Source organism: Crocodylus siamensis, chromosome 3 (assembly GCF_052110815.1).
Source record: "Crocodylus siamensis isolate JL-2025a chromosome 3, ASM5211081v1, whole genome shotgun sequence".
NCBI classification, from domain to species: Eukaryota; Metazoa; Chordata; order Crocodylia; family Crocodylidae; genus Crocodylus; species Crocodylus siamensis.
Window position 1 is genome coordinate 136,054,575 of NC_143397.1, and position 18,537 is coordinate 136,073,111.

At 45.9% G+C, this 18,537-nt stretch overlaps 1 protein-coding gene across 1 annotated transcript; it reads right to left on the bottom strand.

Moving 5' to 3' along the window:
- Positions 1-1,728: 1,728 nt before the first annotated feature.
- Positions 1,729-16,990, bottom strand: LOC149868868 (leukocyte elastase inhibitor A-like). Its single transcript, XM_090037285.1, has 7 exons — positions 16,823-16,990; positions 12,632-12,763; positions 11,305-11,448; positions 9,234-9,351; positions 7,310-7,452; positions 2,586-2,753; positions 1,729-2,436 (listed from the first exon to the last, which is right to left on the bottom strand). Exons 1-7 carry the CDS (start codon positions 16,988-16,990, stop codon positions 2,032-2,034), a joined length of 1,278 nt encoding a protein of 425 aa, XP_089893411.1. The 3' UTR covers positions 1,729-2,031.
- Between the last annotated feature and the right edge of the window lie 1,547 nt (positions 16,991-18,537).

Here is an 18,537-nt window from a genome sequence, read left to right on the forward strand (position 1 = left end):
GTCAACTTACTTCAGTGACCACCTCGAAGTAAAGAGCCACTGTACAGACCAGGATCCTGCCCCACAACAGCACATCCTCTATGTGGAGGTAGGAGGGAACAAGTAGCTGAAAGCCAGATACCTGGCAGTCTTCAGCCATTCCCTTAAGACAACTGAGTTGAAATTAACATTCTGGCCCATGATGTTGAAGATCTGGCTCAAGGAAGCCACTTATTTTCTTTGTTTTGTCCATTTGCTCAAAGATGGATATGTATGTCTGAAGGTACAGTGGCTGCCACTGGGTGCTATACGGGTTGATTAAAAGTGTAATACCACAGTTGGGCAGATACTGAGGGAATGCAATGGTGCTGCTGCAGCCCTCCCCCTTTTGGACTGGAGTGCATGGTGGGTGCCTCTGAAAACTTCATTAAGTCCCTAAAGCAAGTGAACCCCCTCTCCTTCCCCCTGGTGTTCACAGGCATATCCCCTCTCCTTCCCTCCCCACCCCTCCCATTGCTCCTTTCTTTGCTGTCTTGGGGACAGGGGGAGCTTCAGAGTCACTTTTGTCCGTCCCAGCCCTGCTGGACTCAAATGGGGATGGTGATAGGGGCAACAGTGCAATGGGAGAGGGAACTACCTCTGCCCATTCCTGCTGTTACTGTCCAGTCCCCAACCCAGCTGAGTCCAGTCCCTGGTGCAGCCTGACTGAGGTAAACACGGGGTCCTCCTTCTCCTAGGGCAGCAGGTAGGAGAGCGAGGAAGTAGGGCTGTGCGAAGCTTCAGTGGCCGAAACTCCAAATCCAAATCAAATTAGAGGACCCTTTCATTTTTCTGTATCAATTTGGTGAGATTTGGAAAGACTGTGATTCAGACATAGATACAGCTTTAAATGTTTTTTCTACATACCTTTAGGTAGCAGGTGGCTCATGAATGCTGCAATGCTGGGGCACATGAAGTGTCCCAAAGGAGTGCAGGGGGGGCTCCCCTGCTTGCTCGGCAGCACACCCGGAAGTGGACCAGAAGCACTCCTGGGTCTGCCAGGGAGTGCACTGGGAAGCACCCGGCTCGGCGACTGGTGCCTCCTGGATCTGGGGGAGCACCTGGGGTCCCCCTGTGGCTGACTGCTGATCCAGGGGGGCACGGGTGTGCCCCCTGCATGCTCCCTGGCAGACCCAGAAATGGACCAGAAGTACTCCGCCAAGCACGTGAAGGGCCCCCCACACTCCTGTGGGACGCTTCATCCATCCCAGCATTGCAGCATTCACAAGCTGCGAGTGGTACCTTGAGGTATGCAGAAAAAAACTTTTAAAGCTGTGTCTATGTCTGAGTTGCTGATTCTCTGAATCAGCATCAAATCTTCAGAGTCGGCTGAATCGAATCGGGGACAGTGATCCGAATCAACGAATCGAATCACTGTCCCTGATTTGGGGCGAATCCGAATCGAATAAGCACACTTTGCACACCCCTGGGAGGAAGGGAAAGGGAGGGGATGTGAATAGAATGAGAGAGGCCCAGCAAGGGGCTCTGAGCATGAAGGGTAAGAGAGAGGGGAATTTTCATTTGCTTTAGGGACTTAAAAAAAGACTCCAGAGGTTTCTGCAGCACTGGCACCAGAGGAGAGGAGGAGGTTGGGAGCAGGGAAGTACAGATACCCCTGCAGTGTGGGGTACTGATTCTGAACCCCACTTTGGGAAATCCTGGATCTGCCCCTAACCAAAGTAGTATGACTTAGCTATAAATATAGTGCATATAAGCATTTGGGTGGTATACCATGTACCTTTTTTGACTTTCAGAGAGCTCTTAACATTTGGGAACTGCTGGCCTACATTACAGTAAGGAATTCTGGTTTGTGGAAGCAGAATGGACCCTAAGTCTATTGCCCCTATGAAAGGGATTGAAGGAGCTATCATCATCATTTCTAGTTTGAATGTCAAGGGATTAGAAAAGTATTGAGAAAATAAATTTTTCCCTTAATATTTCATGTCAGGCTGTAGTTCAATATTGTTCCATCTGTCCCTGGCTGTGGTAAAAAAAAATAAAAGTACTTTGATTTTAAGGAGAGCAGAGTTTGCCAAAGAAGAGTATGGTATTGGTGGGATTGTGCCGGATAAAGAAGAAGAAAGGATGATCAGCCATAAATACTTCACTAGATGGCAAGGATCTGTTGTTAATGACTGCTCCTGTGGCTGCTGCTGCCTCAGTGCCCTCCTCATTAACCTCCACATAGGCCTTGTGAACAGCCTCTGACATATATAGATGGCTTTTTCTTGACACTGCAGAAAGATCAGCTCTTAACTCGTCGAAGACATCGGTCATCCCCATTTCTTTTAAAGTTGATTTGAGATAAAACATGTCCTCAAGCTTGAACCTGGGGAGATATACCTCCACTTTTCTCTCCACCAGGCTTTCTGAGGAGCTCCAAAGTGCTAATTTCTCAGCAGTCATTGTCCTTTCAATCTACAGGACCAAAAAAAGAGAGATCAAAATGAATTATAGAGGAATGAGAGAGTATTAAAATGTTAGCTCTTCATCCAAGTTGAATTCAGATAGAAATGAAAGGCAGGGTCCAGGCACTTATGTATTATTCCATTAGATAATGTCTTTACCTTTTTCAGGCCATTGGCTCTATCAGTGATGTCATTTGGTAGCAGTATGATCATACTCAGTGATGTTTTACTATAAGGGAGTTCAAGAATTTGAGCGTTGATTTCTTGTATGTGGGCCATTTTAAATCTGCCTTGCTGATACATCATCTGCACCGATTTTTTGTCATTCTAGTTAAAAGAAAAGTATATGTTAGAAAAAATATATATATATATGTATACACACACTCCCGTACATGCATATACATGCACTATTAATAGATACCACCTTCCTGTATGTCAGCATATGATACAATGTCAGTGTTCCATATTTATCGCTTTCACATTTGCAAGATGATTATCTGTCATTGATTAAATCTTTCATAAATCATATTTATCCTGTTTAATGAGAAAGCGTACATCATGGCATCTTAGAGAGCTGTCAGAGATACTGCTTAAAGTGGAATTATTATTATTTGACAAGCAGAAGGTAATGAAAACTGGACAAAGCAAGACGATGTAGTATGTTAATACTATGGACTTTGACTCCTAAGGGCCAAGGCCCAGTTTGCATTTTGTGAACCCTAACGCTAGCTAGGCAGGATAGTCAATATCGAACTGGTAAAAGGCAGAGTCATATTACAAGAATCAGGCTGATTTGTTCCAGTGCAAAGGCTGTCCTTTGCCTTCATTTGCCCTGATGTAATTCCAGGGTAGCTACGTTGATCTTTTTTGGAGTTACCCCCAGATTTATAATCCTGTAACTACGTGTGACAGAGGGCCTGCTTAAGGCGGGGTCTCAACATGGGCCCATCCCCATGTCTATGTGGGACAGTCCACCCAATCTTTTCCGCCACGACTTGCTGTTTTATAAACGGGTGTAAAATGTGGGAGGCTGCTCATTTTAATGCCCTGAGGCCAGGGGACATTGTACACGGTTCCATACCACTCCTACATGGTGTCCCATGCCTCGCAGATGGCATCATAAGTTGATCATAACTCCAACTCAGCCCCTTGCTGGGCCTCTCTCATTCTATTCACATGCTCTGCCCCTCTCACAAGACCTCGTTCACTCCGCCCCATCTCACAGGGCCTCTTACATACTGCTCCTCACTGGGCCACTCTCAACCTGCCCTGCTCCTCTTAAGCACCGCCCTGGGCCATCAGGCTTACCTACTCTCACACTGGCCAGTGCACAGGCACCTTCAGGTCGCTCAAGTGATCCCTCTTCTATGAGGCACTGACCTTATGCCCTGCCCTGGGAAGAGCTCAGCCTCTAACCCCTCTCTGGGCAACTTACTCCTGTTGTCCCTCACATGGGGGTTGGCCCATGTGCTGCCCTTCAGGCTTCTCTTGCAACCCTACTCAGCCCTTCAGGTCACCCTATGCAACTCTACTCTGTACCCACCAACTTCCAGGCCTTCAGGCCACAATGGTGCACCCTACTGTGGGCGGGCTACACACAACTTCTGTCCCACTCACTGGGGCTGCTCCTTTCCACTGCTTCCTCTCTGGGGCCTCCAGAGTCTTACACCCCTGCGGGGCTCAGATGCCTCTCTCTCCAGGCATGCTTGGCCCTCCCACTGTCTGTGCCCACTCATAATTACCAAAGTAATGGGGACTGGAATTATAAGGTGCCCCTACCTGCCTTTCACTGGGGAGGCAACTGGCCTGGCATTTCTGGGGAATTGCCCCACCACAGGCAGTCCCACCAAGCCATCCTTCCCCAGCAGGTGGCAGTTTCACATCATACCCACGACCAGGAGCTTCCTGCCCTCTCCATACCTCCTGCCCTTACCTCCAAAATGTTCCAAGCAACAGCTCAACTGGATGTGGTTATTCCAGCTGCCAGGAGCAGACTGCTCCCTCAGTCCTGAGAGCCTGGATTGAGAATGGAGGCACCTTGGTCCTTTCTTCCTATCCCGGGCTCTCCTGAAGTCATGTGATTGCCTCATCAGCACTAGGTCACACCTGCAGGCTGCCCTGCTGCCTGCTCTCAAGCCTTAAAGTGGCAGGCATCAATTGGTGCCCTGCCACACCAAGAGAAAAAGTGGACACACTTTAAATAGGGCAAACAGTTCGCTAATGTTAACTGACTGAGAAATTTGCAAAAAGCACACTTAAGGTGCTTAGTCTCATTTTCAAAAGTTATATAAGCACTTATGGCTAGATCCGAGAAAGGACTTGGGTACCTACAAATTCAGTGTTGCAAAGCCTGGGTAAGATGTATAGACTTCCTATACAGAGTATGTGAAACGATGAGGCATGGCAAAAGGGAAGCTACCTAGAGCTAGCCAACAAGAAGACTGAGACGTTTCTGAATTCCTACCTCTCTGCCTTATTCAGGAATGTAGACAGGTGCTGCCATCCACTGGGCATCCAGAGCCCAGAATCTTCTGCTAAGGGTGGGTATCTTTATCCGCTCTTTTGAGAAAAGCTGAGCAGGGAGCACTCTTTGCTCTTAAAATATTTGTAGAAGGAAAGGGATGGTATAACAGGGCCCTTTTAATCCCCATTACAGGGGAAAGGGGGCAGAGCCCTTAAAGGAAAATTGACAGGCTGGAGGCCTTGCTCCCTAGAGAATTCGTAGTCTCATAGTGCTTAGGGTTAAATGGGACCTAAACAGATCATCAGGTCCAACCCCCTGCCCCAGGTGGGAATGGGTGCCGGCATCATAATCACCCCAGCCAAATATCTGTCTAGCCTCCTCCTGAAGACCACCAAGGTAGGAAAAAGCACCACCCCACTTGGGAGCCCATTCCAGAGCCTGGCAGCCCTGACTGTAATGTAATGTCTCCTGATGTCCAGCCTGAACCTTCTCTCTAACAATGTGTGGCCGTTATTCCTAGTAACCCCAGGTGGTGCCCGGGGGAACAGAGCCTCCCCCAATTCTTGCTGGTCCCCCTGGTGAGTTTGTAAACAGCCACCAGATCCCCTCTCAGCCTTCTGTTGTGGAGGCTGAATAGGTTCAGGCCCTTTAGCATCTCTTTGTAGGGCCTGCCCCGCTGCCCCGGACCACACGAGTGGCTCTCCTCTGGACCCTGTCAATGCTAGCCACTTCCCTCTTGAAGTGTGGTGCCCAGAACTGGACACAGTACTCCAACTGTGGCCCCATAGAATGCCACATAGAAGGGAAGGATCACCTCCCTGGACCTACATGTGATGCATCTCTAGATGCATGACAAGGTGTGGTTAGACTTACTTCAGCTTCCTCGTATTGGTGGCTCATATTCATCCTGGAGTTAACAATGACTCCAAGATCCCTTTCTGCCACCATGTTGACAAGAAGGGTGTTCCCCAGCCTATAGGTGTGAAAGGAAATATAAAGGAAGTGCCCCAACAGTGTAGGGTCAGAAGGGTTCTGCTCAGGCAGCAGGCAAGAACTGCTGGAGGAGGAAAAGAAACCTCAGGATATGACATGAGTAATTTCCCATATTATGAAGGAAAAAAATTAAGAACACAAGTATAAACAATCCCGTTCAATACTGAACCACGAGATCAGACCCTATATAACTGTAGGGTGACATATAAGTTTGTGACCTCTTCTGCTTCTTTTTAACATAGCAGAAGACTTAAAAAGGAACTTTTCTCCTAATTCTTTTTCTTCATATTTTATTACGTTAGAAATTCAAGTATGGTCTTACTGGTAACTACCATGTGTTCTCTGCAAAAATGCATGGAAGACAACTAGTAGGATTTTGGTACAATTGTCAGCAATCAGGCACAACTGGATTATGAAAATAGAAAGGATAAGGATAGTTTAGAATTGTTAACATCCATCAAACTTAAATATACCATATGTACTTGGAAGAATGCTTTTGTTAAAAATTCAGTGTTTCCCATCTGTTCTGCACTCACATCTGGCACCTCGCAGAAGACCTCAGCTAAAAGGAAAGCTTGTACTTGAAATTTATAAAATCCCTATGCGAGAAACAAATTTATGAAGGAAGGCGATATATTCTATTGGACTAACTTCTATAATATGGGGAGAGAAAGAAGGAATTCAGACCTGAATGAAGGATGCTTTAAGCCCCAAAGTTTGTATAGGTGAAAGCATGAATGCCAGGTGCCCCCAGAGGCTGGGGGGCACAGCAGCTGCCCACAGGAGGCGGCAGTGGGGTTGTGGCAGCAGTGAGCAGGGAGCTCCCGCAGGCAGCCATGGTGGTGTTAGTGATGGGGAAGTGGGAAGGGGGTGGCAAGCGCCAACCGCCCACAGACACCACCAGCAGTGTCAGTGGTGGCCAGCGGCAATCAAGGACTGCCCGCAGGTGCCACTGGCAGTGTCAGTGGTGAGGGGGAGCGGGGATAGCGAGTGGCGATCTCCCACAGGCACCGCCAGCAGTGTCAGTGGTGCTTTTTGCAGGGGGTGCGCAGCCAAGCTCAGGGGGTGTAGGTGCACCCATGTGCACCCTCTACATATCACCAATGGGTAGAAGAGACAGGAGACAAGTTGGTAATGGTCCAAGAAGCAAGATTTGTGAGGTGAGGTAATGTCTCTTTTGGACCAGCGTTAGAGTTGGAAGAGAGGCAAATTTTGGTGTGTAAAATGGCTTTCCTCAGGCCTCTGAAAGGAGCAGATCTAGCATAAGCCAAATACCAGTTTGAAAAAATTACTTTTGTTTAACCTTGTTATGTTAATGTGATGGCTTAAAATCAGAGGTGGGGCAGTAACTCTATGGAGCAAAGAAAACTTAGCAGAAATAGAGACCAAGTAAAAACTATAGGAAGAATATACAAGTATACAATACCTGGTTCAGCCTAAAGTCTCTTTTCACTGTTTTAGTTCTGTCAAACTTGTATTTCCAGTTTGCTTTGAAGTAAATTGCATTTACCAGCACCAGTACAGTTACTGGCGTAATGATACCAGGGACAAAGAGTTCCTTGATTTTGCCTAAAGAAACACATTCAAAGAACATAAAAGAAATGTAAATGATTATTAAAGACTGAACCTGAATCACCCTTAATTTATTTCTTCTTTGCATTGTAAATTTAATTTTGAGGAAATCTACTCCTTGGCTCTAACTGAAGCACTCTTTATCTAAAAAAGAGAAAATAGAAAGAGAGCTACACTAGAAACATATTTACACTGCTACAATATGATTTGGAAGGGATTCACTGAACTTTACATTCTTGGCAACTTTTGAAATGAAAATCACCCAGACACCTGACAGCTATTTAAGCTTCACTTTTTTAGCCAAACGTGGGCAGAAAAGTAGTTGGTTATAAGGTATAAGTAGGGACTTTGCTTCCATTCTGAAGGCTGAAGCAGGAGTTAATTGGTGTACAGGCCTTGTGGCTGGGTCTGTGTAAAACCATGAGTTTGTTTCCACTACAGTGTGAGGTAGCTTTTGAATTGCAATCCCCTACAACAAAGAACCAAACTCTGGCTAACAACTCTCTTTACGTAGCTCCCTGGGGAATCATCATTTGCTATGATCTTCTATTCACTACGCAGTTGAGTGCAGGGCTAACCGTGGCCTAGACAGAAAAAGTTCTGTACCCCTTTATCAGTGCCCCAAGACATCCTTTTTGCATTTTGCTGCAGAGTTTCCAGGGCTGCTTATCTTTGGTTAAGTGGTATTACAACTTAGGTAAAGAAAACTGCCAGATATTTTGTACAAACAAGTAAACAACTACTTCATTTAACTGAGACAGCAAGGGAAAGGAAGTGTAAATTGTGAGTAACAGTGGAGCTCCCTGGCAGGACACTAGATTATGGCTCCTAGTCCACCTACTAGTCATCTAGGTGGGCTTAGGTACCTAAGAGTGATTCTATTCTGTTCAGGTCCTGAAAAAAAATTTAATGCATCTACTTTTGTAACACACTGTCATCTGACCCTTGATGCAAAATCACAAAAACAAAGAAAAGGAGGAGGCTCCAGCCAACTTTTGCATTAACTGTTTTTCAAGGAATCAAGCAGGGTGGAATAGGATCACAAGTAAGCACCTAAGGAGTGGCAGACTGACGGGGTGGGGGGGCAGAAGGGGGCCATGGCCCCTGGGCACCGGCCTTGGGGGGGGGGCGCGCCGGCCAGGCCCTTCAGAGTTCTTATCATATGGCATGACTAAGTATTGCTACAAAAAGGTGGGGCTGGGGGTGGAGCAAAGTGGGGATGCAAATACAAGCATTGGCTCCGAGGCGCTGGAGGCACACGGTACGTCGTGCCTAAACTATGGAATAAAGTCTGATTCTGACTCTAGCTCTCTTCACCCTTGGCATCGTTCTGTAGGATCTGATTCTTTGCCTGTCTTCCATTTTTTCCAAGTTTGTTCTACCTTGCATTAAGACACGCAGCTTCAGGCCCTTGGTTCCTTCTGTTAGTCTCCAGGCATAGATAAGTGTTAGTCATTTATGGAAGTAAGTCAGCCTGGCAGATCAGGTTTGACCTAATCATTCTGGGTGATATCTCTGCCATTAACGAAGAAGTGAACCCAGATTATGAAAACAGAGAAAATATAGGCAAACAGATGTTTTCAGTTTTAAACTTAGCTAATGTTCTGCTACAGCTATGTTTAAAAAGTATGGGTGTAATAAAAACATTCTTCAAAACTAGGGACCCACAGAGACCAAATACACAGTGAATGATGGAAAACCTTTAGTTTTCATCACCTGGTTTTGCTGAAATAGTCATTGGCTTTTTTCACTACTTGCCCTGGCTTTTTATTCTTTACCATGTGTCTGGGTTTCAACCCAGGAGTTAATCTTCTGTCTGGCTGCTTCAGTGGCATTCTTGAAGTCGCCTGTTTGCAGTATTGCTCCATAGAGTTCCTTAGTGCAGTCAATGTAGTTCTGTCAATTAAACCCATGATCCAGTTACTCCAAAAGAAATTGAGTGACTCAAGCCAATTTAGGGGGAAGAAAGAGAAGGAGAAAGAAAAGGAAGAGAACAACCCCTATGCTACCACTATCTGTTTGTTGGAATATAGTGACAAAGCAGTTAAGGGTGTTCCAGGTCCAGAGATAAGAGTCTGAACTTGTTTTAGATTCATGCCAAAGGCAATCTCTAGTAGACCTGACTGTAAGTGACAGGGAAGTCTAAAGTAGTTGATGTTATGCTAACCGTATCACTCATTTGTGTGCCATTGCTTATAGAAACTGGGATGTCTCACCCATGCTAGCCCAATGGGCTGTTAGGCTCCTGTGGACCTTTGCCTTTGATTACCATCTGTTCAGAGATTAATTTTAGAAGGAAGGAAGATCTTTTATTGACAACATCAAGAATTAGACATTTATTCAGAAGTTGAATACTCTGTTTTATAATCATAAAACACTACAATAGTGTCCTAACTGCGGAGAGCTACTCCATAAAATATAAGTAAACTAAGAACTACAGCGGTTATATATAAGAATGTTGTTGTTTATGGGCTGGAATCCAAACCAATCAACAGAACGACAAGCAATATATCAACATTGCAGTCAAGGTGTACCTGCATTTTAGGCAGGCATGCCTAGGCTAACTAAACTAACTGATCTAGTTGTGTTCTGAAACCTCATTTCAGGCTGCAAATCCGACTTGAGCAATTGGGTAAATACTCAGGTGGTTATTCGCGTGCTCGGGGCAGATCCAGAGGGGGTGCAGTGGCACAGTCTCACCTCCCCTTTCAGACCACTGCCACAGGAGCTAATGCCAGGGACGTTTTTTTAAACTGCTGAAGCAGGTAAGAATTCCCTCCGTTCTCAGCATCACCTCCCTTTCTCTCCCCTCCCATTCTCCCTTCCCCCATGTACTGTAGCCACTGTCCCGCACTGACTCCGGGGCTGGAGGAGCTTAAGAGCCACTCCTGCCCCACTCTGGCTGGGCTGCACTGAGGCCAAGCTCAGCCAGGGACAGCAGGAATGTGGTTGGGGTTCCTCCCCCTCCCACCCAATGTTCCTGGGTGTACCCTGACAGCATGGAGGCAGGCTTGCAAAAGAACCAGCCCCCATCCCCAACTGGTACCACTGCCACTGTTCCCAGCTGGGCCTGGCCCCCTGCACAGCCTGGCTGGAGCAAGTCAGGAGTGGCTCTGGAGCTTCCCCCACCCTGGCTCAGCTGGGGACAGCAGCAGCAGCGGGTGGGGGAAGAGGAGGAAGCAAGTGGATTCTGAGCACGAAGGGAAGAATTCCTACTTGATTCAGGGACTTAAAGTCCCTGGCAGCTGCTCCTGTGGCATGGTCTGCCTATCTCTGTAAAGGGAGCGGGCTTGGAGAGGGTGTACATCCATGCCTGTATCACAGGTTGCTACTCCTGTATCCCCTCTTACAAAATCCTGAATCTACCCATGCCATAGCTATACGACTATTGCTACCGAGCTAGTCTGTGTGTGTTTAAACTAGCTACAGTCATATTTTTGAACACCATGTAGACATACCCCAAAAGGAAAAAATCTCCTGACATTGAAGGGGAAGACATTCAAACGCTGAAATGGGACATAGGTATCCAATGGCCATACAAACATAAATGGATTATTGAAAAAGGAAAAAACATTAAGAATCTTGGGTTCTTTTTCTTTTCCTGTTTATTTCTGAGTCTGAATGGTACACTTGGGCTACACTTTCAAATTTTGGGGGGGTTTTCTCCTCTGCAGCCCTAAGGCCTCAAACTTATATTTTTACCTTTTCTCATCTAACCACATGACTCCAGAAACACACCAAATATCATAAAATCTTCAATAAAATCATAAGAGTTGATGACACTGAACCTATGGAATAAGGGTGAGCTTGAGATCAGAGCCTCATAACTACCAAATAGACGCAACTCACCTTTTGAAAAGGAAAATCTATCTGGAGAAACAGAGTGTTAGCCAGACTCAAAATATAGCTTGTGTCTAGCTTTTTCAGCTCGGAGAGGAGTGTGTGGAACTCTCTGTGAATCCCTCCAACCATCCTGCACTGTGAAGGAGAAGGCTTCAAACAAGTTAAGAATAAAGATTATTTAGTATCAGTTTGGTAACTAATACATAATGAAGTTAAGCTAGTGCTCATTGTTATTATACTGCTATGGGAATATCTAAGCCTGAATCTAAATGTGTGTTAGGACCTGATCCTACTTCTCCTGAAGGCAATGGGAGTTTTGCAGGATAGGGCTTCAGTCAATAAGAGTAACCTCCGTGACAGGCATTTTCTAAAACTATGGCCTGGCCTACTGAATACGATCACCTTCTTTTGTATGGCATCAGATATCAACTTCCAAATCTATGAGCCACTCTGCTATTATCACCAATAGGTGGATTCCATCTACCCTGTCTGGGCATTTGTAAAGACTGTAGCTTTTGATTAAGTGCTGTGCTGTTTTTTCAGCACCGCATTCACACAGGGGGTTGATCAAGATGTTCATTTTGTGAAGTATTGTTCTGAAGCGTCCATATCTGGCTCTCAGTCCATTCAGCTTTATTCATGCTTCTCTGTCAAGGTTGTGCCCAACAGGGGACTCTTTTGCTGTAGATATAAATGCTGTAAGAATGGGGCTGACCTTTCCCAGTGGTTAGCCCACTCCATTGCTACCCATTGGTTCAGCATCCCCAAGCTGTTCCAGGAGCTCGTGGCCTTCACATACAAATGGTTTATGACTTGTAAGCCTCTGAGGTTTCCATCTGTTTGGGTCTTCAGTTAACAGTTGATGGAGCAGTTGATGGATTTTTGTCATCTTTTGCAGGAACGATGTTAGGGCCTATCTCCTTATACCACTTAGTCTAATGCCTGAGAGTACAGGGAGTACATCTGTGTGTAAATTGTGCAGCCTGTGATTTAAGGTGATCATTGGGGCCAGGTAGAGATATTACACTGTTACCAGTATAAGTGATCAGAAACTGGTCTATATCTGTAACAGAACAGAAGTTTGGCACGCACAGACTGGTTTAAAACTGACAGAACCCAGTCTAAGATTTACTCCCCCCTCCACCAAAGGGCAAATATGTGTTCTGTTTGCTACCAGTATAAACTATGCTGCTTACAGAAAACTGTGTAACTTAGATTGATTCTGTCTTGGGCTTTTTCTTTGTCTGTACCTTGCCTAAATGTCTCAAGTGCCCAACCTGCAGTACCCCATACAGTTATGAACATATTACTGTAGCCTGTTCTGGAGACGTACTTTTGGGAGGGAAGGGTATGGCTGATACTCGCTTTCACTGTGATGTTCCAGCGCAATTCCTTCAGCCCCGCATTCAGAAGAAGGCCCAGCCATAGGCTCTGCACTTCCTGCAGCTCTGTTGAAGTGAAGCACCTGCATTTGAAATTGTAGTTTTATCAATGGGTTACACATGGCATACATATATTACATGGAAAGGGTAGTGTTGGAGTGATGTTGTAACCACGATGGTCCAGAAAGTATGTGAGAGGCAAGGATTATGTGGGTGCTTATCTTTTATTTGACCAGATGTGTAGTCTTATTAGTTGAACTGGTGCAACAGAAGAGATGCTATTAAATCTCTGACCCATGAGGCGTTATTCCCAGAGTATAAATAGATGTCTCATTTCAGTTGGTCCTAATTGATCTTTGTCAAAACTTGGGCCAAGAGAGGAGTGGCACAGCTAGGACAGATTTAGGGGGAGTACAGTAATGTAGTTGCACCCCTCTTTGATTCCCAGTCCACCCAAAGTTTAAAAGTAACTGACTGACAGTGGTAGCAGCGCTGATTCATGTAGCAGTGAGGGAAGCACTTATTGCAATCTGATTCTTTCTAAGCTCCTTAATGACCTTCTTTTCTTTTCTTTTTTTAAATAGGCTTGATGTAATTCTTTCTTCTGCGATTCTGCTAGTAGATCCTATTCACACCCCAGAAGGTTGTTTTTAACTCTAGTTAAAAACATCAACTCATGGGTGGAGACATTAACTCTGGTGAACATCAGTTCAGGTGTAGAAATAACTTTCAGAGAAGCATTGGATGAATTGTCAAGATGCTAAAGAAGTCTTAGTTTTGTTTTACGACTCTGAATGAGTCAATTCTAATGACTACAGAATTAAAGAAACAACATGTTTTAATTGATTTTTACCTAGTTTGTAGTGTTTTTATACATATCACAGGCTATAGCAAATTAATACACATTCTAATAAAGTTATATTTGTTTTTCCTTTATCTTAAACTGGATAACGTAGCCCTTAGCTCCTAGTACAGGGGTGGGCAATTATTTCAGCTGGAGGGTTGCCTAATGCATTTCGGTGAGCTCTCAAGGGCTGCAAGGGTAATCCCACCCCTTGACAGGTGACTGGCCCTGGTTGTTGTCTTGGGACCAAAAGTCCTACCCCCCTAACCGCTAACCTTTGCTACCAGAAATCCCTCCCCTTGCCCACGGAAGTACTCCTTTTGGGAAGGGGGTTGGGGGTTGTCACCCTGGAACCAGAAAAAAACCAAACCATATACTAAAAGTCAAACATCTACTACAAGATGTTTTAACTGTATTTCAAAAAATATTTTTGTTATGATTTGTGTTGCATAGTGTATATAGAGATGATTGCATAATAGCTCCAATATAAAGTTTTACTCTTGTATATTATGTGTGGGGAAGCATGTGTATTTATGGTGGGGTGGGTGAGTGGGGTGGGTGGTTGTGTGTGGGGTTCGTAAGGGGGTGTTGCTGTGGATCAGGGAGATATAGGGTATGCCACAGGGTGTGTGTTTATGTTGGAGTTATGGAGGCAGTGTGCGGCTGTGTGGGTTGTGAAGGAACATGGCGGGTGGGGACCACCACACACCACCCCCCATGGCACACAGCCCCTGCTGCTGGTGGCAGCAGCAGCAGGAAGAGGCCCTTGGGGTACTTGTGGCCCAGGCAGGTGCTGCTGTCCAGTGGTGTGTGGCTCCAGCGAGTTCTGGGAGCTGCATGGCAAGGATTGGAGCCAGGCTGGCCCATGTCTATTGGGTGGGACTCCTTGCAGTGCACATGCAGCTTCTGCCATTTGCGCATCACTGGGTGGAAGCCCCATGTGATGGAGCCACCTGCCTTCCCCACTCTCTGCTGCCATGTGCAGCTGCTGGGACTCCACTGGAAGTAGTAGGGCTCTGCTCCTTGCTGCCATGTGCAGCTCCCAGACCTGGTGTGAGTCGTGCACCACTGGGCAGCAGCACCTGTGCAGGCCACAAGCACCCCAAGGGCTCCCACCTGCTGCTGCTGTTGCCACCAGTGGCAGGGGCTATGCGCCATGGGGTGGAGGGAAATGTAAAGAGGTACCCCACACTCCCCCACCCTGCCTCCCACCCACACACTCACACCTACACTCTGCCCACTCAACCTCCTGAAGGCAGTGACGTACCATGGGTCTCTGGCGCTCGGGGGCCAATGCTTGCATTTGTGCCACCCCCACGCCCCCATCCTTCTCATAGCAATACTTAAAGTCACCACACACGATAAGAAAGCTGACAGGCCCAGCTGGCAGCACGCCTCCCCCCAGGCCCATGCCTGGGGGCCATGGCCTCTTCCCTCCCCCCTGCCCCAGTCGATCTGCCACTGCCTAAAGGCAATGGGAGTTTTGGAGTGGGAAGCTGAGCAGGTCCCCTAGCAGCTGCAGCAGTGGCAGCAGCAGCCCCACCTGAAAGCTGTGCATGCTGGCTGGGCTGGGCCCTTCCACCTATGAGGGTGGGAGTGAGGTGTACGGGTTGGGCAGGGTACAATTAATTGGTGGGTGCCTGTGGGCCAGATGAAATTGCCTGGTGGGCTGGATCTGGCCCATGGACCATATTTTGCCCACCTCTGCCCTAAAATATTAGTAAAGCTTCTAGTTTCTTTTTACCTGGAGAAAAATATGTGTTGTCTCATATGTGATGATGCAGGCCACCACCTGCTCCCTCTTTTCAAAATCCTAGCTCCACCCACAGCCATAGCCCTTTGCATTTTTCCAAGCTGCATTGCTGTTCCTCTACCAGTAGGTGGTTAGGGAGGGCCCACAGCCTGACAGACTGGAAATTAACTTGAATGCTCTGCTATTAACCTACAGAGATGGACACCATTTTCCTGGGTACAGGTACTTAAAAGTAGACCATGGGTTCCCAAACTTTTTATGCTGTGGACCGGCAAACCGCAGACCAGAAGTGACTGCTGACCAGCAAACCGCAGACCAGCAGTGACTAGCATACTGTGGGCCAGCAGACAACCCTTTTCTATACTGAATATAAAATACTGAGTATAGAAAAGGGTTGGCTGCTAGCCCGCAGTATGCCGTTCACTTCTGGACTTCTGGTCTGGCAGCCAACCCTCCTGCGAACCGGCAACCAACCTTCAGGGCCCGGTGCCAAGCCACAGCCTGGGGTTTGGGAACCCCTGAGCTATACAATGGACTCATAAGTTTGTAGGATCCTGGGGGGGAAAAAGGCTTCCTGCCAGAATAAATGCAACACTGGTTTTCACCCCTAGTGAGTCTGTTTCCAACACGTAACCAAAAACTCACTTTCCCAGAAACCTTCCCCAAGTTTTAGTTCCTCTTGTAACAAGCAATCCCTCTCTCCCAGAAGAACTGAAGGACAGCAAAGTCAACTGACAAATAGGCGACTCTGAAGTGATTCATTTGATCATCTGTCTACATTTTCAAACCTGAGGGGCCTAAAATTCAGAATTTATATTTTAATATGGAAATAAAAGATGCCTGGTTTTGCAGAGAAGTCTGTAGGTTCTCCTGACTTCCATGGAAAGTGTTCAGCACATTTGGAAGCCAGACGACTTCCATCCCTAAGTTCTCATCAAATATGGATCCTTCCTCTCATAACCATGCTAATATTTAAAGTCTCAATTTTCAGAGTTAGAGACCTCCTTCCTCCATGTTCAGTCCCCCAGGATAGAACGAGGATGGAGTCTTCCAGTGCAGAGGCTGGGTGAGGCGGGGGAGTAGAGGCTGGGGAAAAGGCAAGCACAAGCAGGGGGTAAGCTTCTTGACCTCCCCAAGCCACATGCCCCCCACCCACTGCCTGCCCCCCTGCAGCAGTGGGAGGGATGAATTAAAGACAACCCTCTGATAATTAGATTCCATACATGGAAAATTAAAACAAACTCATACATTTTCCATGTATAGAATCTAATTATTTTGGGGTTATCTTAAATTTAGGGTCATCTTGGATTTGCATAAATGTGGTAAATAGCCCTTGTTCTATGCCACTGAGTTTGACTTACGGTATTAATCCAGCTCCATAGGTAGATGACAGAAATCATGATGTAGCAAGTATAATTTTGCAAAATCTTCAGTCACTGCAACTTCCTATGAAATTCTCATATACAATTGTGACATGATTTCTAATAGGCATGTAAACAGAAGTAAGAGGAATATAAAAGCCTCTCAGTGCATGCTACTACTTACTTTTTCCATCTGTGCTGCAGTGTTACCTTTGGTCCCCAAGTAAACCGTGGCCAAGGCAACTGAGATACTCATAGGTGAGAAGAAGATGTTTTTCTTAGGATCAGGTTTGTTTACCTCATGGAAAAGATCAAGGCAAAATTCAGCAACTGATTTAGAAAGGGATCCCATTTTGAAGTCAAGAGCAGCCTGCAAACAAAAAGGAAGAAATAAAAAATTAAACATGACACATTGCTTGATGGTGTGACAATAAATCATGAGTTCAGCTGAGCCTGTATGGCTGTTAACAAACAGAAGCTCAGTAAATTCTGTGCTCCACACAAAGAAACTCAACTCTTGCTCATCCTAGAAAACCACCCATCACCAATAGCCTTCCTCATTTCATACTTTGTCATTTTCCAGTAAACAGCTCTAATTTAGGAGGAAGAATGTACCTGGAGCTGGAGAACTGTACTACGTCAGCCACTGAACAGTATCTGTTTGCTTGATACAGGCAGGGCCATCCCAAGGGGTGGGGGGCAAATTGGGGTGACTGCCCAGGGCCCCATGATTTGGGGGCCCTGCAGAGCCAGGCTGCTTGGCACCCCCTCCATCCCCACCACTGCCCTCGCATCCAGGCCCCACACAGGCTGATTTGGCCCAGGCCCCATACCCTGCTATGGTCGCCTCTGGATACAGAAGTCAATATTTTCTACCTTCCTAAAAGTTAGTTAAGCAGGTAAAAATCTTTGAAAGAGCCCTTGCAGATTTAATCCTTCTGATAGGTCAGAATATGAAGAAAGGACTAATGTTAGATTAATTTATCCTAATGTTAATTATATTAGGAAAGAGTAGTGTGCTTATACTAATTATTATTGTTATGGTAGGGATAATTAACCACATGATTAAGGAAAAATAAATAGTTCCATTACTATCTCTAGAAATCAAAACCATGGGCTAAATGGTCCTAACAGATTTATGAGGCAATACATTTCACTTAATTAACTACTTCTCCCTCTTTACATGAAGACTATCCTATACTCAGAAGCATGAATTGCTTTAAATATCCCCACTTCTAGGGAAAACCAGGCCATAAAGCTTCTGTTTGGTAGCAAGACAAATATATAAGTCCATTAGAGCAGTGGTCTCCAAAGTGGGGTGCATGCACCCCAGGGGGTTTGCAAGACAATCCATTGGGGTGCGGGAAGAAAATATTAGAACTTCTATTTATATTTATTTTTTATCTAAAAAAATAAAAAAGAAATTAAGCTTTATTAATATTTAATATACGGATTGACACTGGTGCCCTCACTCAGTCCGTATGTCAGACGGTCACGTGTCACGTACGGTATGCAAGGTATCCTGAGGGAAGAGTGCAGAGGGGTTGACAGAGGCGCCCTCAGTGGTGCCCCCAATAAATATACATATATTGGGGGTGCGTGCTCAAAAATTTTTTACTGATAGGGATGCACGATCAAAAAAGTTTAGAGACCATTGCTGTAGAGGATCTGTATGACTGCCTGTATTCTTCCCTGCAGGTTCTTAATGTTCACTGTGCTGGATCAGACCTTCTCGGTTCTCAGACCAACTTCTAACTGGGTCTTGAGGTAAGCTCCTAAACCATCTATTCCTAGCTTCTAGAGTAGGGATTCTCAAGCTGTGGGGTGTCTAATATGGAGACGTGGAAGGGTCAAAACATACACGAGAGAAATAGGAGTCACTGCCAGATGAATAAGGGA